The 24090-nt window shown below is 37.0% G+C and overlaps 3 protein-coding genes and 1 pseudogene across 3 annotated transcripts; all 4 read right to left on the bottom strand.

Moving 5' to 3' along the window:
• Positions 1-4576: 4576 nt before the first annotated feature.
• LOC120002953 lies at positions 4577-6619 on the bottom strand. The gene is made up of 2 exons (XM_038851820.1): positions 5404-6619; positions 4577-5092 (listed from the first exon to the last, which is right to left on the bottom strand). The coding sequence occupies exons 1-2, from the start codon at positions 6554-6556 to the stop codon at positions 5055-5057; spliced, it is 1191 nt and encodes a 396-aa protein (XP_038707748.1). The 5' UTR covers positions 6557-6619; the 3' UTR covers positions 4577-5054.
• A 2999-nt stretch (positions 6620-9618) lies between these two features.
• Positions 9619-10100, bottom strand: LOC120002864 (auxin-induced protein 15A-like). Its single transcript, XM_038851716.1, has one exon. It carries the CDS (start codon positions 10041-10043, stop codon positions 9762-9764), a length of 282 nt encoding a protein of 93 aa, XP_038707644.1. The 5' UTR covers positions 10044-10100; the 3' UTR covers positions 9619-9761.
• Positions 10101-11404: 1304 nt separating this feature from the next.
• LOC120002865 (auxin-induced protein 15A-like) lies at positions 11405-13274 on the bottom strand. Its single transcript, XM_038851718.1, has one exon. The coding sequence runs from the start codon at positions 11840-11842 to the stop codon at positions 11567-11569; it is 276 nt and encodes a 91-aa protein (XP_038707646.1). The 5' UTR covers positions 11843-13274; the 3' UTR covers positions 11405-11566.
• A 2363-nt stretch (positions 13275-15637) lies between these two features.
• On the bottom strand, positions 15638-18108 carry LOC120002866 (annotated as a pseudogene).
• Positions 18109-24090: the final 5982 nt, after the last annotated feature.

Here is a 24090-nt window from a genome sequence, read left to right as displayed (position 1 = left end):
ATAAGATGTAAACCGTTCATATTGCATTAAAGAAAAAGCCTTGTTTCTTGCTTATACCATTGGAGTCATCAGTAAACTTTGGATGTTTAGATATGTAATTGATGATAAGATAATGATTCTCATCGAACGGTTGAGGGAAAGCAAAGTGTTTTATAAGTTAAGATCAAACCCAAACAACTTATAGAAGTATTGTCCGCTTTGGATTCTAAGCCCAAAATGATTTTATCCTTAAAAGGGTCCACTGTAATTGAGGGGTGTTGGATTTTAACTTACAAAGCACTTTGTTAAAATCTAAACAAGGAACTGGGTACTGACAAAACAAAGTGCATTATCTGTTTTATTTTTCGTTGTTTTGGTGGGAATTCAAGTGTTGATGTAATCAATGTAGTTTGGCTTTATGCACCAATTAAACGGCATAAGAGTTTTCTTATGTAAAGAAAACAGAGAAAGAGAATTGTGTATGGTGTTGAGAAAATTGTATGTTCATTTACATCTATGTTAGTGATATATATAGGAGAAGAAAGCACTAAGTCAAGCCTAAACAATGGCAAACAACTAGAAACATTGCCTAATTTATGCATGCATTTAAGGTAATGGAATCAATAATATATTCTCCTTGATATCCTCCTTGATATCCTCCTTAACATGTTCCTTGATATCCTCCTTAATATCCTCCTTAACATCCTCCTTAATTTCCTCTTTAATACTCCCCCTCAAGTTGGAATAGATGTTGACTATGCCCAACTTGCTAAGTAAGATGGAAAATTGTGGGACACCTACAGCCTTCGTGAAAATGTCTGCCGGTTGCTTCGAGGTTGAGATGTGAAATGTCTTGAGTAAACCGGCCTGAATTTTTTCTCTTACAAGATGACAGTCAATCTCTATGTGTTTCGTTCGTTCGTGAAATACTGGATTTGACGCTATATGTAATGCTGCTTGATTGTCACAATACAACCTAGCTGGTTGTGGATGCTTGATTCCAAGATCACATAGAATGTACTTTAACCAAGTTATTTCACAACATGCCGAAGCCATGGAACGATACTCTGCTTCCGCGCTTGAGCGGGACACTGTGTTTTGTTTCTTAGTTTTCCAAGAGATCAGTGATTGTCCGAGGAACATGCAATATCCTGTGGTGGAACGACGTGTGTCTCGACATCTAGCCCAATCCGCATCGCAAAAAGCATTCAGCTGTATCGGACTAGTGGCAGAGAATAAAATACCTTGTCCGGGGGCTTGCTTGATGTACCACAATACTCGGTAAGCTGCTTCCAGATGTGGAGTACGGGGCTTATCCATGTATTGGCTAAGAATATGGACAGCATACACTAAGTCTGGGCGAGTAAGTGTCAAGTATATCAACCTTCCAACAAGTCTTCGATAAGAAAAAGGATCACTGATGCACTCTCCATCAGTCTTGTTGAGGGATAAATTTTGTTCCATAGGAGTGTTGACTGACCTAGCAGCAAGGTAGCCTGCATCCTCCAGTATTTCAAGGGCATATTTACGTTGTGAAATAGCAATTCCCTTGCTAGAACGTGCAATCTCTATACCCAAGAAATATTTCAACTCACTGAGATCCTTCAACTTAAATTGTCTCATGAGACCATTTGTAACTTCCTCAATGTCTTGCAGACTATTCCCTGTGAGGATGACATCATCAACATAAACAAGAAGTGCAGTGAAGATGCTACCTCGGGTTCGGATGAAGAGTGAATAGTCCGACTTAGATTGATGAAAACCAGCAAGTTTGAGTGCTGTAGACAATTTTATGAACCATTGGCGAGAGGCTTGTTTGAGCCCGTACAGAGATTTGTGCAACTTGCATACACGAGTCTCCCCCTTTCGTCCGAAACCCTGAGGTAGGGACATATATACTTCTTCCTCAAGATCGCCATGGAGAAACGCGTTATTGACGTCAAGCTGACGAAGATGCCAATGTTGGGTGGCAGCCACGGCAAGCAGGAGACGGACGGTAACAAGCTTGGCAACTGGGGCAAAAGTCTCCCTGTAATCAAAACCTTCAATCTGACTGTAACCTTTGGCAACCAACCGTGCCTTGTAACGTTCAACCGTGCCATCAGGATTGAATTTGATTTTGTAAACCCATTTGCAGCCAACAGGTTTCTTGTGCGGTGGCAGTGGTTGGAGGGACCACGTACCATTTTCTTGGAGAGCCTGAAGCTCTTGGTCCATAGCATGGCGCCATTGGGGGTCCTTGACAGCTTGGGAAAAGGTGGTGGGTGTTTTGATGGCTGAGATGGATGTGGCAAAGGCCCTGTGGGAAGGAGACAAGTTATCATAGGATATAACATGAGATAAAGGGTGAGAAGTACCTGTATGTCCAGCCAATGATGGAGGCGATGACGGTGGATCCCGAGTGGGCAATGAAACCTCCACATGGTAGTGTTGAAGATAACTGGGAGCATGGGTTGTGCTGCGTAGCCGAGGTGCGGGTGTGGAGGTGGGAGTAGGGTGTGGCGGAGACATAATGGGGTCAAGTGTGGTAGTGGTGTCACTATGGAATGATGTGTTTGGTGGAATGTTAGGTGTGTCTGAAGGAATGGGCATGGCACTCGGTGCAGGTGTCGGTAATGGGTCAATAGAGACCATTGGAGTGGGAAACAACGTGAAATTGGGGGGAGGGGAAAGAGTGGCAGCGGAAGTAGTGTAGGGAAATAATTGTTCATGAAAAACAACGTCCCGAGAGATGAATATTTGACCAGTTTCGAGATTGTAAACGCGGTATCCCTTGGTACCATATGGGTATCCAAGGAATAGGCAACGGATAGAACGGGCATCAAATTTAGTAGGACGAGTATGGTGGGTGGAGGCAAAACACAAACAACCAAACACACGTAAATGTGCATAAGAAGGTGTTTTGTGAAAGAGAATTTCGTATGGAGTTTTAACTTTAAGAACAGGAGTGGGAGTACGATTGATGAGATAAGCAGCGGTAAGGATGGAATCTCCCCAAAAAAATTTAGGAAGGTTGGCTTGAAAAAGTAAGGAGCGGGCAACATTTAGAAGGTGACGGTGCTTGCGTTCGGCTACTCCATTCTGTTGTGGGGTGGAAACACAAGTGGTTTGATGCATAATTGTTGGGTCTAAATTAACCTTACTAGCAAGTGTACTAGTCGGCGACTACAGCACAATGATAAGCAAGGGTCGAATCCACAGGGATGGAGTTATGTCTAATTCAAATGTATACTTGTATGTATGTATGTACAATGCAAACAAAGTAAAGATCAACTCAAGATTGTTTGGGTTGGTAATTAAACTAAGACAAGTAAAGAGCAAAGTATTTTTGGTATTTTCTTAGAATAGGGATGCAACTAATGCAAATGAGTTGAACACCAAGGCTTTGGAATCCCCCTTGGGAAATGACTTGCAATGACACAAATTCACACACATATTTGCTAATTCGGGCATAACGAATCCGTACCTAAGTCGGTTTTAGCGCACCTAAGCCAAATCTCCCTAAAATCGATTACTAGCCATCTTATTGGTCTAGGTCGGATATTCCTAAGTACATTCTAGCCATCTTATTGGTCTAAACATGCATAGGAATTCATGAAGTTCTATGGAGATTAGGATTCATACAAATTGTCACCTAATTAAAGGGAGACATATTCATAATCAAGTGTTTCAAGAAGCATAATCTACTTGACATATTATTGTCTAAGCAAATTCTCCAAACAATTTCATCCAAAAACCTAAAGTGTTGGCCAAACACCACAAGCATGAAGAAATTGCAATCAAATATAGAAACACAAGATTTATACCCAAATCAACTCATATGTATGTAAATCAAGTCATAAACAAAGTCATCAAACCCAAGGCTTCATCCTAGCCTTGGCACAAGAGGTTTAGTTACACATAATGAGAGAAAAACACAAGAGAATAGATGAGAAAGGCATGAATAAACCCAATGAGTTGAGTAGATTCAAGTGGAGTTGAAGAATCTCTCCTCCTAGCTCCAAGAATCACCTTCCCCCTCTGTTTTCGCTCTCCAGAAATCTGTTCTAGGTCTAAAGTCTCCCGTAGCTCGGACAAATCGCGACTTAAAACACCTCAGAAAATTGCTTTTCACTCCTAGGCGCGTTGTTTTCACGCCTAGGCGTGCACAACTTAAAATTCAAGTCCAACTCTCTGGACTGGGCGTGCAGGAGTGATCCTGGGCGTGCACAATTTGTGCGCCTAGGCGCGTTACCCCTAGGCACATGATTCAAATGACCATAACTTCTCCATATGACCTCCGATTTGCATGATTTTAGATTCTACGGAAAGCTTGAGATGTCTAGTTTCCAATGCCTTTTGTTGCGCTCAATTCCAATAACGTGACAGAAAGTTATGACTATTTGAACACACGAAGGTCGGTGGACATTTTCTTCAATTCAGCCCTTTTTCCGTCGCTTTTCATCCAAACCGCAATCAACCTATCAAAATACAAATCAACACATAAATACACTCATTATTTATCAAAAGAAAGCTTAAGAGGGGGATATTTCTACCAAAAACAATAGGTATTATCATAACTATCAATAATCCCTTTTTCAGAGTAGAAATTATGCATGGAGAATTCAGGACCATTGTCACTCCTAATGACTTTGACGCGAGTAGAAAACTGTGTTTCAACATAGTTTATGAAGGAAAGAAGAGATCCACGTGCATCGGATTTGCTATGTAATAGATAAATCCAAGTACAACGAGAAAAATCATCAACAATTGTAAGAAAGTATTTTGCCCCATTGAGTGATTGGATATGGTATCCTCCCCAAATGTCAACATGAATTAATTCAAATGGAACTTTCGTAGTAATAGAACTCAATGGAAAAGAGTTACGAGTTTGTTTGGCAAGAGGACAAATGGCACAATCATCAACTGAACAAAAATGGATATTTTTGGTAGACAAAGATATGGCCCGTAGGCTTTTGTTAGATAAATGACCTAAACGTTGGTGCCATAAATGGGATGAGTTGGAAGGTGTAATTGTTGAGGCGGAATAACACCCAGATATCCTCGCAACGTCCAAGTAATAAAGCCCATTGCGCTCAGTTCCCATCCCAATCATCTCCCCCGATCGTTGGTCCTGAACAATACAAGACACATCAGTAAAAATTGCAGAACATAGGGATGTTTTGGCTAATTTGGCTACTGAAATTAAGTTTAATCGGAATGATGGAACACATAAAACATTATAGAGCACAAGATTATCAGAAAACCGTATGGTGCCTATATGTGTTATGGGAGCAATGGCATGATTGGGCAGGTATACATGACGATTACGAATTGGTGTCTTGGTGGTCATAAGAGTGGATGAGCAGACCATGTGATCTGTAGCACCTGTATCAAAAATCCATTCCTTATGTGGAATAAGAGAGTTTGCACAAACTGTGTTACCTGAAACGTTGCTCATTGTAGTTGCCGCATTCACTTGACTAGCCATGTTTCCTACTTTGTTTTGATCAATAAGAGCAAGGAGATCATGATATTGATCTGCCGTGAGGTTGTAGGAAGGTGGTGTGCTATCAGTATTGTCTGGTTGAAAACTTACATGATAAGCCTTTGAACGAGAATGAGAGTTTGTGTTCAAATGATTACTCTTATCACCGTGAGAGTTGGCCCTCTTAAGCTTGCGGCAAATATCGATTGTGTGACCTTTGTGTCCGCAGTAGTCACATTTTAAGTGTGCCCGACAGTTTTCAGTGGAGTGACCAGTAAGGTGGCAACGATGGCAACGGATAGTGGAGAGGTGGGACAAAGGAGCTTTCCCTGTATGATTGAACCTTTCTCTAGCGGTGAAAGCTGCTGCCTCTGGTGCTTTACCCAGACCTTGTGAGGAGATGACTCGTTGTTTTTCGTCTTGATTGACAAGAGAGAACACTTTGTTAGCAGGAGGTAGTGGATCCATGAGAAGAATTTGACCACGTGTTGCTGCATAAACCTCATTGAGTCCCATAAGGAACTTGATGGTACGTTGTGTCTGTTGGTATTGATGTAGAGTCTTGGCAATATCCCCACTACAAGGTGGTAGAGGACAAAGTGCATCTCGTTTGTCCCAGAGACTTTTGAGCTTGGTGTAGTATTCACCAATGGTCATGTTGCCTTGCAAGCAATCATGGATTTCCTGCTCAATGTGAAAAAGGTACACACTGTTGGTGGTAGAGAGTAGTTCCTTTAGTTCATTCCAGACGGCAAGAGCACTATCATTGTACATGACGCTTTGTCCGATTGCAGGGGTTACTGTGTTGAGGATCCATCCTTTGACAAGAAGATCACAACGAGTCCATTGCTTTACCTCTGCCGTGGATCCTGTGACAGGTTTGGTCACGGTTCCATCGATGAAACCGTCTTTGTTCTTGGCAATAAGGGCCATGAGCATGGCATGACTCCAAAGAGGATAGTTCTCTTGATTCAGCGATTGGGTCACCAGGATAAGACCAGGTTGGTCCGAGTGGTGAAGATAGAGAGGATCACTTGGATCATCGTGCCAATGGTTTTGCATCTTGGTTATCTCAGATTTTTCTGGGTCATTGTTGTCGGTCTTTGCCATGAGTGCGGAGGCAAGGTGGAATAATGATTTGCAGTTGATGTTGTTTTACAGGAAGGGTGAAAGCCTAAGCTCCGATACCATGTATAGAAAACAGAGAAAGAGAATTGTGTATGGTGTTGAGAAAATTGTATGTTCATTTACATCTATGTTAGTGATATATATAGGAGAAGAAAGCACTAAGTCAAGCCTAAACAATGGCAAACAACTAGAAACATTGCCTAATTTATGCATGCATTTAAGGTAATGGAATCAATAATATATTCTCCTTGATATCCTCCTTGATATCCTCCTTAACATGTTCCTTGATATCCTCCTTAATATCCTCCTTAACATCCTCCTTAATTTCCTCCTTAATTAAACGGCATAAGAGTTTTCTTATGTAAGCAAATCGGTTTTCACATCGCAAAGTGCATCATCTAGCAATGTAAGACAAGATAAAAAGAGTATCTCTGAGGGGTCATTGTGGGTTGTGGTTGATCGAGTCTTAATTCCTGGAATACAAGTAAATAGCCAAGACACTGCGCTTGTTGTATATGAGATTCAAAAAAGTAGTGCATGGTAGCAGGTTGTATCTATATATATATATCCTGAAATATTTTGTTTTTGCCAATTCAAGTAAGCTACAATACAAATGCGTTGCAATTTGCTTCAGCGAAAGAGACTTGGTTATTTTGGAGGTCGATTTAATTTCCACTTGGAAGTCCACTTGTGCCAAACTGTTGAGAATGGAAAGATGATCATTTGAGACTTTTAATAGCATACATACAAATCAAACTATCGTCATGCATTGTAAATTAAATGCATAAAATTTTTCAATAAGCCGCATGATTTCATTCCAATAAAGCCATAGCTAGCCGTCATTGAGTACAAGTTCAGGATTACAACACATTGAATAATCACCATTGAGTCTCCTTCAATGTCAACTTTTGCGAGAATACCCATATCCACCCAAAGCCTTAATTAAACCATCATGATTGGCATGCAACTCAGCGAATTTATTAGTTCCATGTGAATCAGAAGAGCTAAAGGTAGCCATGAAAAAACCATTAGAATCTCTAATGAGTCCACCTTCTTTGGAGATACTCACATCCCATGTGCTTTCTCAACTTATGGTAAGCTTCTCTGCAACTGATACATTTTCACTCATAAGACTGGTTTAATCTCATAATCCTCATCAGAGCTTTCATGAAGATGAAAACTTTGCTTATCAACTTAACATTCATGTACCTTTTTGGGCCAATTAGTTATTCGAGAGATGAGTATTTTGTTAGGATTGAGGCAAAAATACACATTTCGTCCTTGAACTATACACCAGAGTTCAATTTCGTCCCTAATTTTTTTTTTGGTTTTAAAATCGTCCTTGAACTATTCAAAAGGATATGTTTTGTCCCTCAAGTCTGACTGATGCCGAAGAAAATCAACGTGGCACCTAATTGGCATACCGGAATAATCTCAATTGACAAACTTTGTTAAATCACAACGTTTTGTCCTTAAACTATCATTTCAAAATCAATGGCAGAAAAAACCCTATAATGGGTTTGCAACTTCGTCAATGGTAGTCAAAATTGCAACCCACAAGACAACAACACCGAAATCAAAAGCTACAACCTATTTCGCAATGGGAAACACATACCTGAGAGAGATATTGATAAGATTTGAGAGATGAACAGTGATTGCAGCTCGTGCGCCTTCCTTGGAACGATTTTGACCTAGGTCTGATGGAGAGCAAAAGAGCACAACACAATTCGTGAATTTGAGCTAGGGTTTTATCTTATAGTCCTAATGCTTACTTGGAAGCCAGCGTGTAACAAAAGTCTAGATGGCTTTGCTAGTTGTAAAAAATTTGCCAAGTATGTTTTTCATGTTACCGGAATGATTTGAGTACAAACGGGAAATTTTTGGATAGTTCAAGGACGATGTTAAGACAAAAGAAAAAGTTTAGGGACGAAATTGAAACCTGAGATATAATTCAGTGACGAAATGTATATTTTTGCCTGGGATTGATGGGGGTGAGAATAGAGTTTGGGGTTTGAGTAAGCAAGAGATCGAGGAGAACTTTAATGGTGGTTTTCTTATTTATAAATTAAGTATGTTTTTTCTATTTTACATTTTAGAAAATAATTTTTTAGTATTTTTCAAACACACTTTTTGTTATTTAGAAAACAAAAATAGAAAATAAAAATGGAAAACAAAAACATGAAATGAAATGAAAAAAAAAAAAAACAGAAAACAAACCAAACGGACTTGAATCTTTAATGACGTCTCCACTTTTTCCAAATCCCTTGGACTACCAACTTAAACACACCCTTAACTTGAACCGCCCTACCACTGGACGATACCAATTCACAACTTTCAAGCCCGTAGCATGAAACTTGAGAATTGAAATCCCCATTCATGCAAGATTTTAGAATCAACAATGCAACTTCGTCATCTTTTAAGGAGAAGTAAAAAAGGGTCCTAAGCTCTTAAAAGTAAAAAAGAGTATCTCTAAGGGGGGTCATTGTGGTTTGGGGTCGTCCTAATGTGGTTCGTCTTTTATTGGTTGATCTTTTATTGAGAAATTTCCATCTAAGGATAGTAAAAATTTAGTGGTGTACACATAAAATTTCTCAAACTTCAATTACATGGAAAACAATATACTTCATAAATTATGAGCAATCAATCACACTACCCCATTCATAGAACGAATAGTTTGTCACTTGTAGAAGTTGTTAATGGTGGATTCATGGGAATGGATATCACTCGTGAAAGCTTGCTTCGATGGAGGCGACCGCAACCGCAAGGTTTGTTTCCACTCTCTATAATGATCACACATTGTATTGGTTGTTTAGTAATTTTTGTTTGTTTTAGGTTAAATATATTGATTACCAATTGCATTGTCTGTGCTTGATAAAGTGCAATGAATGCTATACGGGTCCGAAAAAGAATTATCATTGATTGGGTTGTTATCTTTGTCTCGTGATTGTAATAAGACGATCGGTGATTTAAGGTTGAAATCGGCCATTCTGGTTTCTTGATATGTAAATCCAATTTCTTTCTAAGAGTGACTTTTTGACACTTGAAGCATAAATTTAATTCTGAGAGGAAAATACAACAAGCTACTAATTTCTGTTTATACTTTTATGTTACACAAATCTACATCTCTAAAATGGCAATTAATGCTATATAAAATTGTGTGTTGTCATGAAGTTAAGCTTAAGAGCCTCTACAATATGCTTAAGCGAGAAGTGACATCCATGAAAATGTCTTCTGTGCAAGGAATTGTCAAACCACCCATTGGATGATCATAACCAAACTCTTCTTCAGATTTACTTAACAAATCTTGAAATGAAGGATGCTTCAAATAGGATACTGGAACCACAAATCTCTTCTTCTGTGTCTCTGACCCAACATATATAGCTAGGAACCCTTTTGGTAGATCCATAGATGAGGAAGACCGTCGTAGAAGAATCTGCTTAGCAAGAACACCAGGTAGCCGGAAACCCATCTCTCTTTCTTTGTATATCTTTGTTGATGAAGAGAACTCCGATAGCGGATGGTTTGAATAAAGCTTTCAATTCAGAATGCGAAGACTTGGCTTAGTTTGTAAACCAACTATGTGTATCCTATATATATATATAGATGAACTGGTATATAGTATTATCTTCTTGAATGTGGATTGAGTGGCGAAGGATCATTTGCTGGGACATGCTCAACAGGCAAAATATGAGTATCACATGGTTATGTCTATGACTATGAGTATCACATGGTTCTGTCTTCCAAACAAGTTAGCAGAGAATATGTGGTTGAAAAATCAATTTATATCTGTTTGTTGACAAACAAAGGTTCCCTACAAACCCCAACTGAGTAAGGGAAACGAAGAAGAAAAGAACTAGAGGTAGAATTTGATGGAATCTCATTTTTAATGTAGCCGACAAAAATTACTTCAATAGTCCTATCTCTTCAATGCTTTCAATATGCAAACTCTAGTAGGCACCATTCAACATTTTCTCATATTGGTTGCCAATTTAAAGGTGGTTGTCGACCTGGCTCAAAATAACTTCAATTATGACTTGGACTGCCATTAACAGGGATTAGTAGATGCAATTAGTGGTTTAGAGCTCAATATGAATATTTTAATGAGTTTCATAAAGGATTTATGGCAATGTTCTCTACATGCATACGAGGAGTTCTTTATGGTGTACGTAGAAGTTAACCATTTCAAAATGCGTTGGAAACTGCAAGGGCTAAGCGGAGGCATGTACTAAAAAGCAATTCCGAATGAATCTTTGTCTAACAAGAATACTGCAAGGATTATGCAACTGTACCAAACCCTTGGATTTTGAGGGACAAGTGGAGATTTAGGGAGATATAAGACATAACTAATTATATCTAGGCATTTTAATGTCGGTATGGGTCTGTTAAAGGAGTAGTGACTGAGGGCTGTTCTTATTGTGTATTGACAAAGTAGGCAGCATGAATTCAGTATCGGTAGAAGATGATTACACAGATTGATATATCCCTTCAAGGAGTAAGCTTTTTCCTAGGCAGCATTCAAAATCTTCTCATATTGGTAGCTAACGCAATGGTGGCTGTAGCCGAGGATCTCAGTAATTATAATTATGGCTAGGATTGGATATAATGGCTGGATCTATCTTGGTGGATGGAATTACTTGTTTATTACTCAATATTTAGTTTTTGAGGATTTTCTTAAAGGATTTATCGTAATCTTCCCTGCATGCATGACTAGAAGGAGTTCTTTTATCATTTTGGCCAATTTTAGGTTAAATTACAACTGTTTTAGAATCAATGCCCTGCAAGATCTAATATTGTTTCGAATATTGAGGGGAAAAAGAAATTGAGAGCAACTGGCATTGTCATGGCGAAAAAACAAGTTTTACTTCCAATGTGGAACATTGTACAAAATAACTTCTTAATGGAAAAAACCTCATCTGCTCGAAGAGGCAAAAAAATTATTTACATTTACTTCCTTCTATACAAAATTGTCTCTAGAGATTAATTTTCATGCTTTCATGATCTGTTTATTAGAGAAGTAACACAAATGAAAATGTCTTCTCTACAGGGAATTGTCAAACCACCCATTGGATGATCAAAACCAAATTCTTCTTCAGCTTTAGTAAGCAATTCTTGGAAGGAAGGCTCGTTGAGATAGGATACTGGAACCACAAATCTCTTCTTCTCAGTCTCCCCCACATATACTGCTAAGAATCCTCTGGGCACATCCATAGATGTTGAAGATCGCCGTAGAATTTGCTTGGTAAGAACTGAAGGAAAACGAATACCCATGATTTCCTTTTGGTTTCCCTTTGGTAAGGATCCAAGAAAAGTGAACTTTCTGAGTATTTTTTGTTCAAAGCAAAGATGCTAATTAATGTAGAGATGTGAGAAATTTTGTTGGGAGTGAACCAAGTTTATGGGTGTATATATAGATGGAAGGGATGAATGTGGAAAATCTCGTTGAATTTGGATTTATTGGCTACTGGGTTCTTAGGACATAGCAGGTCAATAAAGTCTCACATGGCTTTGTCTTTCAAACTATTAACAGAAATCTGGAGCTGAAAAATAGTACCTATGTTAGTTTGGTTGACAAACAGTACTATTCCCTACATTGTTTCAATAAAAGCCAATGCAGGACCAGCTAAGGATTGAAAATGAAAGAATGGACCATATTATTGATGCAGATCCATATGACCTTTGGATTGCAGACACTCTTGAGACAAACTATATTAGGTATGGATTTGAATAAATGAAGAGAGCAGAGAATAAGTGGCGAAGAGAGATTTGGGAATGGCGGTGTATTGAAGAATCACATGGTCCTGCCCTTCAGGAACTTGGTTGTGATTTGAGTTGGAATACATGGTTTGAACACAAGGCAATAAATGAAGTATGTCCTACAAGGCAATACCCCAATGAAGTATGATCCATACAGATACAAGATTACTTCCCGTGTTTGCAATAGTAAGGACTTCACTTGGTGGAGAGCCAACATAAATCTTCATGACATATATTTCTGCTCTAATTAGAGTGAGTAATGAAGAGATGAGTGGAAGAAAGGAGCTCGTCTAAATGAAGACGACGCGGCCTTTCTTAAGAGTTCGGATTTAGTAGTAGAACTATTATAAAGTGGGGATAACGGTGAATCTAGATGAATAAGATCGATGCTGAAACGATTTCCTTTGCCTTCAGCTAGAGATTGAATCAAAACATTGAACGAGCTGATAAAAGAATAAAGATCAATTGATTTATTGTAAAGTGACTGAAAAGCCAAAGAGAAGAAGGAATGAAATGTCATATAAGTTGTATGGGGTATATGTAACACGTACAGATCGTGATGTTTAATCTTATTAAGTGGAAGTTATCTATTTCTAATCAATTCTAACACGCAAAGAAGATGTAAGACTCTGAATATTATTCATGTTGTCTCGATCGAGCCTTGATTCCTGGGATACATGTAGTTTTTCCACAAATTATTTCTTGTGGTGGAAGCTCAAATTTATTTGGAGATTGTTTGGGATCATATTGGATATATGTACTGGTTTTTGAGTCATGGGCTTATGAGTTGTGGTCTATTAATCATGTGTTTATGTTTCTAATCCTAGTTTTTGTTGAAAAATTTAGAGTTTGCAAGCTCAAAGACCAGTGATTAATGATGTCGTATTGGCACTGCTTGCAGAAAGCAGTCCAAGGCTACTGTATTTGGACTTGGAATCTTGCGTGATCGTAAGTAGCAGTGACTTATTTTATGCTGTTTATTCTCCCCTTCTTGTTCCTTTCTATTTCATTTTCCATATATCTTCTATGCACATATCGCATTGGTGTCTGCTTGAGTATGACAAAGTTGCTGTCACTGAGCTTCCCCTGATTTGTCTTTCATTGGTAAAACAAATTATGATGCCGAGTTTGATTCGGATTTTCACCAAGTTTTCTTGTGTTGATTATTGTTAGTTGGTTGTGCATAAGCCGCTTGTTGATGTGGCCAATCCATTGATTTTAATCAAATAATTTATTTATTTCACTGATTTTAAACAATGAATTTAGCTATTCTATTGTTCTAATCAATAGAATTAGATATTCCACTGTTTTAAATCAGAGTTAACGTAGTGCAAGTCTAATCTAGATGAGAATAGCGTAGGAGAAAGCAATTGAGTCATCAATTTATCATCATCAATCAATCAATCTATATATATATATAATGGAGGATCCAAAAGGCTTCTCCTTAGTGCCACGTGGATGCCTCTAAAAGAACCTACACAAAAAACAAAAGAAAAAATTAAATATATTAAATAACTTTAAGACCCACAAGCACATACAATTAATAATATACAAATAATTTTAAAATGATATTTAATAATACAACAAATAGTCATATCAATTATCACCTATTAATTGCATATAAAAACAAAAAAGATAAAAGCTTAAATGAAACATATTCACAATATAAATTTAAAATAACACACAAAAACATATAATATCACAATAAAGTTCTAAGACATACTACAAAAACTTCATGGGAAAAATGAACAATTTCAACAAAATTCCTAACGATATGTCCCTACAAATCATGGAATTAGTTACAAATCATGGAATTAGTTGTCAAACAACAACCAATGATGATGGCAAAGATCCAGTTTAGGATGCATTTTTAGAAGATTTCGTAGAGGATGATCCCAATGATCCCGTATAAGATAATCCCTTAGTGGATGATCATACAAATGAAGAATTTAATCAAATGTGAGATACATAGTACAACAAATTATATATTATATATGCTTATTGACATAGTATGAAAAATTGTGCCTTGCTGACATAAAAAGCAATAATAAATGAGATGTAAAAATTAGGAGATAAAGAAGGTGCGTTATATTTTCTATAGAATTTATAATTTATGAGATGTTTTTAGTTATTTTACAACTTTGTTAAAAAAACCAACGTAAAAAATAATTGTTAAACTCTGAGCATATTTTTTCTTTATGCATCAAATTTTTCGTTCATTCTTAGAAAATTATTTATTAACATATTGAGAAAAATGTATTGTAGTTATTTGTTCATTTCATAATTATTTTCATTTTCTATAATTCAAGATTTGTTATTCATTATGGTATTAAAGTATCGAAAAATTATCAAAAATATTTATTTTTTAAATTAATTATGTATCGCGCGAAGCGCGAGCATGCAACTAGTTTATATATATATATAATGGAGGTCTCAAGGATGCCTCCCCTTGAATTGTGGAGAATAGCTAAAAGAGGGGTAAAAAACTTCCCCTTAATTATAGGAAAACCATCAATACTAATAATAAAGACCCACCAAAAATTAAATAAACATAATATTAAAGATGTTAAAAAATTAAATAAACAAAATATTAAAGATGTTAATTATTGGAAAATCAATGTTATTTCAATGATAACCAATTAAATGTCCATAAATACTTTAGGAACAACAAAAAGTGATAAAAGATGTAAAATAATGAAAAGTAACGGTCAAACACCAATTAAATGTGCATAAATACTAATAGGAACAACAAAAAATAATTAAAAAAGTAAAATAATGAAAAGTTACGGCTAAGCAATTCAACAATCATAATCATAATCATATAATTAAGATAAGTGTATTACAAAATACTAAAGTGCTTTAGAAGCTGCCACATTTGCTTCTGTATGGATCAAACTCTTGCCACATGTAAAAAAATTAAATTAAATTAAATTGAAGTTGTATTAAAAAACGCTTTCAATCATCATGTCTTTTTCGTCTCATGTGATCAACCATATGTTACAATTCAATTCAATAATGTGATGTTATATTTATCAATGTTATTATCTTGCTACTGAATGTAGTCGCATTATAATTAAAATATTTGTGAAGTGAATTGCACTTCAAACTTTGTTACTTTTAAAAACCTTTTAAAACCTTTTAAAATTTTTTAAAAGGTTCATCTCACAATTATCTCCATTTTTTATAATTCAAGCTCTGTTGTTTATCATGATAACAAAGTATCGAAAAATTATCAAAAATCTACATTTTTCAAATTAATTATGGACCGCGCGAAGCGCGAGCATGGAACTAGTTATGAGAGGAAAAGCAAGGTTTACTCTTGATATACGGGATGTTATAGAAAATTCCTTCGCACGAGAAAAATCTCATCTGCTTAACGAGAATTACAATTTACATGAACTGCCTGCTATACAAAATTGTCTATGAAGCTTTGTTTTGATAACTTCATAATCTGTTTATCCGGGAAGTAACACTAATGAAAGTGTCTTCTCCACAGGGAATTGTCAAACCACCCATTGGATGATCAAAACCAAACTCTTCTTCAGCTTTGCTTAGCAATTCCTGGAATGAAGGCTGGTTGATATACGATACAGGTACCACAAATCTCTTCTTCTCTGTCTCCCCAACATATACTGCTAAGAACCCTTTGGATACATCTATAGATGTCGAAGATCGCCTCAGAATTTTCTTAGCCAGAATGGTAGGAAATCGAATACCCATGATTTCTTTTGGGTTTCTTGAGAGAAAAAGTCAAGACAATAACTTTTTGACTGTTTAGTGTTCAAGGAAAAGATATTAATAGAGAGATTGTGAAAATTTATGTTGAACCAAGTACTTTGGTGTATATATAGATGAATGGTTCAATGTAGCAAATCTTCTTAAATTTGGATTGAGTGGCAAAAAATCATCTGCTGCTGTGACCTTCTCATTAGGACATAGATTGATACAGTATCACATGGCTTTTTCCTTCAAACTAAAACAGAAAGCTGGGGCCAAAAAATATTACCTTGTCAGTTACTCAGTTTGGTTGGCAAACACTATCCCCTACAATTTCAACAGAAGCAAATTCAGGACCAGCTAAAGATTGAAAACCAAACAATGGGCCATGTGGATGCAGAGCTATGTGACCTTTGAATTGTAGACACTCTTGAGACAACTCTTTTAGGTATACTTGCAAATACTTGAAGACTGCACAGACAAAATGTTGATGGAGACTTATTGACTTGTTTCGAAAGGCCTTGGTAGTTGGGCATGTGAGGTTTCATATTCATAGGGGCGTAAGCAACTGAAGGATCACATGGTTCTGCCTTCAAACTCTTAGTAGTGATTGAGCTAGGAAACTTGTTTGAACACAATATCGCCAAACACTTCCAAGAGGACAAGCAATTTGGGACCCCAACTGGATTTATTCAAATGGCTGACCTCTGCTCAATAGGCCAATATGAGTTATGAGTATCAATCACATGTTTCTGTCTTCCAAAATAGTTAACAGAGAATATGAGGTTGAAAACTCAAACTGTCTGTGTCTGTCTGTCGACAAACAAGGATTCCCTACTAATTCCAAAGTAAAACCAGTAAATGACTGGTAAAGATTTTGGGCATGGTTGGATACCGAATATTTATAGAGGCAAACCTCACTGACCATTGGATTTTGAACATGGTTGAGACAAGTAATTTAAAGTATGCTTTTAATGGTAGGCATAAGCCGCATAACAACCCAGATGAAAGTTGTAGGTATGATACCTAGCTGAGTGGGAATAGGAAAATAGTAAAAAAGCTAGAGGAAGAATTTGATGGCATCTCATCTGAATGTAGCCGACAAGAATTAGTACCATAGTCCTTACTTTACATCCCTTTTAATGAATAAGCTCTTTTTTAGGCACCATTCAACATCTTCTCATAATGGTAGCTAACGCAATGGTGGCTGTAGCCGAGGATATAAGTAACTATAATTATGACTACGATTGGCTATAACGGCTGGGTCTTGGTGGATGGAATTACTGGTTTAATACTCAATATTGAGTTAAGGATTTATGGTAATTTTCCCTGCATGACTAGGAGTTCTTTATCATTTCGGCCAATTTTAGGTTATACAAATGTTTTAGAATCAATGCCCTGAAAGTCTAATCTAGTTGAGAATATTCAGGGGAAAGAAATTGAGAGAACTGAAATTGTCAAAGGAAAAAAGAAGTTTTACTTCCAATGTGGAACATTGTACAAAATAACTTCTTAATGGAAAAAACCTCATCTGCTCGAAGAGGAAAAAAATCATTTACATTTACTTCCTTCTATAAAAAATTGTCTCTAGAGATTAATATTCATGCTTTCATGATCTGTTTATTAGAGAAGTAACACAAATGAAAATGTCTTCTCTACAGGGAATTGTCAAGCCACCCATTGGATGATCAAAACCAAATTCTTCTTCAGCTTTAGTAAGCAATTCCTGGAAGGAAGGCTCGTTGAGATAGGATACTGGAACCACAAATCTCTTCTTCTCAGTCTCCCCCACATATACTGCTAAGAATCCTCTGGGCACATCCATAGATGTTGAAGATCGCCGCAGAATTTGCTTGGTAAGAACTGAAGGAAAACGAATACCCATGATTTCCTTTTGGTTTCCCTTTAGTAAGGATCCAAGAAAAGTTAACTTTCTGAGTATTTGTTGTTCAAAGCAAAGATACTAATGTAGAGATGTGAGAAATTTTGTTGGCAGTGAACCAAGTTTATGGGTGTATATATAGATGGAAGGGATGAATGTGGAAAATCTTGTTGAATTTGGATTTATTGGCCGCTGGGTCATTAGGACATAGGAGGTCAATAAACTCTGACATGGGTTTGTCTTTCAAACTATTAATAGAAATCTGGGGCTGAAAAATAGTACCTCTGTCAGTTTGGTTGACAAACAGTATTCCCTACCTGTTTCAATAGAAGCCAATGCAGGACCAGCTAAAGATTGGAAATGAAAGAGTGGACCAGAATATTGATGCAGAGGTATATGTCCTTTAGATTGCAGACACTCTTGAGACAAACTATATTAGGTATGGATTCGAATAAATGAAGAGAGCAGAGAATAAGTGGCGAAGAGAGATTTGGGATTGGTGGGGTATTGAAGAATCACATGGTTCTGCCTTGAGACTCCAAATGAAGACCTTGGTAGTGATTTGAGGTAGAACTTAGAATACTTGGTTTGAAGACAGGGCAAGAAATGAAGTATGTCCTACAACTACAAGGAAAAACCTAAATGAAGAGCATATGATGCATGTCGTACAACAATGCTCAATATCCAGCAACAAAAACCTACCTGTTTCTGGATTTGCCTAAACCTGCTTAATACATGATATTTTTTCAAAAAGCAATGTAGTCCAGTCCTTTAGTGTTTCTGGATTTGCCTAAGCCCGCTTGATCGATGATATTTTTCAAAAAGCAATGTAGTTCACTCCTTTTATGTTTATGCCAGTGGATGCTATTACTGGCATTATTGAATGGGTAGTGCAAAGCCATAATCGCCTTATAATGTCTTTGTTTCTTCTGCAAAAAACATGAAATACACATTTCTTGCTTCGGCTTTTGTATAATTCAACTTCACAATTCCCTTGTTTTCACTCTTTCATATCCGAAGGCTTTTTTTTTTTTAAATGTTTTTCTGACTTCACAATGCTTGTGGTCTCTCAAGGTCTACCTCTGGTCTTTCAGGTACCATTTACGAGGGTGGAAAATTCTTTGATACTTTGTTGCATTTTGATGAACCCAACAAACATTCAAAGTGAGGTGCAATCTGCTTCAGCAAAACACACTAGCTTATTCTGGAGGTCGAACTCCACATGAAAATTCAGTTGTGCCATACTCTCGAAAACCGAAAGAAAATCACTTGATACTATTACCATACAAACAACATTAAGAAATCTCCCAAATGTATTTTTGGGTTGTAAATGAAGGCTTGCACTTGGAAAATGAAATACTATTACTGGGAGGTCATCTAGATGCATTTTATAGCACAATTCATATGGCTTTAGGGGGTTTTCTATTGGATTGCCGGCAAAAACTTGTTGGACAATAGACCAAAGAGAATGCAACACTATGAGAATCTATCATGATATTTGGCTATTTGCTGAATTTTGGCTCGTGCTTTGGCTTATGTTAGTCATCTTATTCTTAATGCTGATCCTTTCCAGACTAAGGTAATAGTGTTAAGGAGGATATTGGAGTACAAGTTGTGTTGAAACAATTCTTGTTCCAGAAATCATTGCTCCTGTTCCGAATCTAAGCTTACTAGTGGTTGTTGATGATCGAGGAAGTAAACCGTATGAGAATTTGGGTTCAATTTATTCATCATTGGAGGAATTTATGCAGAAGGTATCGTTACTCAAGACTCCCAACGTATATTAATCATCCCAATAAGAATGTTTGTATTCGTAATGATTTAAGTATCCATTCTTCTTTTCTCACAGGTTCTTGCAGAATTTTGTGACGTAAAGCACACTTCCATATATAGGTGGAGGAACTTGATGCATTGAAGAAATTTGTGTCTCTACGGTTGTAATTATGATCAGAAGAGCATTGTATCCATACATGAGTACTTCCCGTGTCTACAATAGCAAGGACTTCAATTGGTGGAGAGTCGGCATAAATCTTCATGACATATTCTGCTTCAATTAGTGTAAGTAACGAGAGAAGTTTCTTATTACTGATAGATGAGTGGAAAAAGGTAGCTCGACCATGTAAACGCGCTGCGGCCTTTCTTACGAGTTCATATTGAGTGATAGAACTGTTAGAAAGAGATAACGGTGAGTCTGTCACATTGCAAATAGCGTCATCTGTCAAAGTAAGACAGGATAAAAGAGTATCTTTGAGAGGTGATTGTGGGGTAGGGTCGGCTAATGGGGCCGACCTTTTACTGTGACTGAATATTATTCATGTTGTTACAACCAAAACAAGCCTAAGCCAAAAACAACAGTTGGGAAAACACCTGAAAACCACCTCCCTCCAGCAAACCAGATCAAACAACCACAGGGAGGCAGGGAAAAAGCAACTTCCATCCCAGTTGGAGGATCATTGTCACCAAGCCAAGCAATGAAAAGATCTTTCCTGGACACACCTTGTTTTGCAAGAGAGTCCGCTACTGCATTCAACTCCCTCCACTTGTTATATCGCTCAATGCTTATCAGGTACATATGTGAGATTCAGAAAAGTAGTAGCATGATACCAGGTTACATCTATATATATATATTTATGGATAATCATCGAGTGATAGAACAAGCAAGCTAAAATCAAAATGCGCTGCAATTTGCTTGAGAGAAGGAGACTTGACTATTTTGGAGGTCAATTTCCACTTCCAAGTCCACTTGTGCCAAACTCCCGAGAATGGAAAGATGATCATTTGGGACTATTGTCCTACAAATCAAACTATCTTCATACGTTGTAAATGCATCTTCATATGTTAGACGAAGGTCTGCACTGGTAAAATGGAAAATCATTTCTGGAATGTCGTCAAGGTTTATGGATTCTACATCATAGCACAAATTATATTGTTCCGGTGGATTTAGTACTGGGCTATCATGAATCACATTTTCTACAAGAGCTTTGAGATCATTGTAAAAGCTTGTGTGTAAGATTGTAAGAACTGTTCAGGAATCTATCATGACATTAATTGGGAGTAGTTTTGTACTTGTTCTATTTTCTCCGATGCTAATACCTTCAAGCTTGATGCAGTAGTGTTCAAAAGGATCGTCAGGCACAAGTCGGGTTGAAACAACTTCTGTCCCATAAATTTTTGCTTCCACTCCAAGTCTCAACTTATTCATAATTGATGATGATCTAGGAACTAAGCAATAGGAAAATATGGGTTCTGTCGCAACCGGGGTCACGACGCGGACCGGCGATGAAAGGATGAAAAATGATTTAGAGTTGCCACCAATTGATTTAAGTGCAATTGGACACTAAAAAAATGGTCTACGAACCACAAAATGGGTAAGGGGGTCTATTGAGTGTGGGGAAGGTGTTAGGCACCCCACAACTCCCTAAAAGGTTACCTAGATTGATCTATGTGCTTTTTCTTGAAAAGTTATTTGTCCAATATAGATGATATTTTGATTTGAAAAGATAACATAATTAAAGCATAGGCAAAAGCTGAATGTCATCAAGTCCTCCTCCTAATTAACTTCAATTTAGTTACCATTATGTTTTCGAGTACAAATGATACCTTAATTTGAAGAGATAACATAATTAAAGCCTAGGCAGGAGCTGAATGTCTTCAAGTCCTCCTCCTAATGAACTTTAATTTAGGTATCTAGTAAATTAATTTATCATTGTGTTTAGAAGTACAAATGACACTTTAATTTGAAAAGATAACATAATTAAAGCCTAAGCAGGAGCTGAATGTCATCAAGTCCTCCTCCTAATGAACTTTAATTTAGGTATCTAATAAGTTAAATTACCATTTACATTTTGTTTAAATAAGGATAACACAATTAAAGTCTAGGCAGGAGCTAAATGTCATCAAGTCCTCCTCCTAATTAACTTTAATGTAGTATCCATTAATTTGCTTATGTGAAAAGTTGGTAAAGACATGATTATTGAATTGATAGATTGGCAAAACTAAACCTCTAAACATGCATACTAATCATGTTAAGAATATGCATAAATATAAATTACACTACTCTACACTACATTTCCATTATTTTCACTACCCTATTACATATTTGCCTTTACAAAGATATATAAAAACAAGATAAAATATATACAAGTAACAAATATTAAAAATACAAATTGTGGCCCACAGAGCCCGTGTGTGGCTCAAACCCAGTCCAATCTTCAAATGAATTCTCCGGTCCCAAACGAAAGTCCAGCGCGGTCCTCATCCAACCAAACAAACACAAACACAATTTTATCAAACCAAAACCATATTAAAAGATTAGCACACACAAACACAATTTTTGAGCTGTACATAGCATGGTATTTCAAACCAAATTTGGATCGAAAATTCATAGATTAAATTATCAATCAACATGCTAGCAACTTGACATATACAAACATAACCAGCATGTTAAGAATTAACCATCACATAGCAAATAAAACCATGAAATCCTCACAACAAACTTAGCACAAAAATCGACTCAAACACAATCATAAATCATCACCAGCCAGCAGCAAGCAAAACAATGGAATTCCCATACTTAATTCGATCCAAAGAATGATTCAAATGGAAGAGGACACCTGTAAAGGTATTATTTCTTTGTATGGCATTAGGTGTCGTGCCTGGCATTAAGCAGGTGATTGCCTAAGTAAGGATGTGAGACACCAGTTTCTTAATAGATTCATTGATCAATGAATCAGTGTTACAAACTAGTGAGAATCCTTTGTCGAATTGGAATTACATTGTAACTCTTTATTCATACCGGATAGAAACCTTTGAAATATCACTTTTGTTCCACTTGAATTTCATATTCGTGTATCCTTTTAAGTGCTGAAGAGAACTAGAAATTCGGGAATTTCTTGTGTAGATAGACGTGAGCAAAGTGAGATATCCCTCTTATGGATAATTAAACATGCAGTGCATCATGAAGTCACCACACCTTAGGGTCTCGGCTTTGAATACCTCAGTTTGCCTCACCTAAGCACACAGCCCATGGAATCAGCTCAAAACCAATTCAAACACAAGTATAATCTACAGCCAGCAACCAGCAACCAGCAACCAACAACCAGCAAACAATATATGATTGACGGATCGTGAACCAGCTCAACATACATCTTCTTATACCATACAGTCCACATAGATTACTCTGCTCACACAAACACAAACAGCACGCACCACACAGTCAACACAAACCACACAAAGCAAAGCATAAACCAACAGACGAATCCGATTTAAACAGCAGCCTTACATGTGCCGATTATTGCCCTATATGAAACCCAATAATTGTACAATCAACATTAAGACACCAACAAGAAATAGGATCAGATTGCATTGATACATGAGTGAAGTACTACTCTGTAATTTCATCAAAATTGACTCTCTAGCTCAAATGCCATAAATCAGATATCAAAACTCAACATCGGCAAGCAAACCAATCATACCCCCAGACCACATACAACCCATATATTGAAAGCAGAGAATAATACTATATCGATTCAAATACAAACAGAAATTCATGTATCAAAAGTCGGGCGAAGTCCACAGCAGTAAACCGCAATACAAAAATACAAACTAGAAATTACCTCCTTCCTCTCTTCTCAACTTCGTCTCTCCTCCCTTCTGATTTTTTTTGTGTAACGACTGAGTTCGTCCGTCTCTCTATGCGGCTTTGCTATCTGTTTTCGACTGAGTTCAATCCGTGAGCCATTTCTCTCTGATTCTGTGCTTAGTGAAGTCTTTCTCTCCCGATCTCCCTGCCGATTTCACCTCCCCTCTATCTCTTGGTTCCTCTCTGGTTTTTTCCTTCTTATCTCTCACGGTTTCTTTCTCTCTTAATCCCTTTCTTCTTCTTTTTTCTTGTGCCCCCCCTCCTTTCTCACACGATTTTCTTACCCTTTTTCCTCTTCTTTTTTTTTATGCCGCCTCCTTTTTTTTTTTTTTATGTGGCTGCCACTCCCCCTTTTAACTTATCCTTATTTCAAAAATCCCAAAATCCCACCTTTCTCTCTTAAGAATTTTCTTTTGTTTATTATTTATTTAAATGTCCTATTTTTTAGATATTTTCTAGGGTTTAGTTATATTGGGCTTGGGTTGGAATTTTTATGGGCTTATGGTCCAAGAAATAGGCTTT

The sequence above is a fragment of the Tripterygium wilfordii genome, chromosome 7 (assembly GCF_013401445.1).
Source record: "Tripterygium wilfordii isolate XIE 37 chromosome 7, ASM1340144v1, whole genome shotgun sequence".
Taxonomy (NCBI): domain Eukaryota; kingdom Viridiplantae; phylum Streptophyta; class Magnoliopsida; order Celastrales; family Celastraceae; genus Tripterygium; species Tripterygium wilfordii.
The sequence above is the reverse complement of the archived record's forward strand: the minus strand, read 5'-3'. Positions and strand labels throughout refer to the sequence as shown.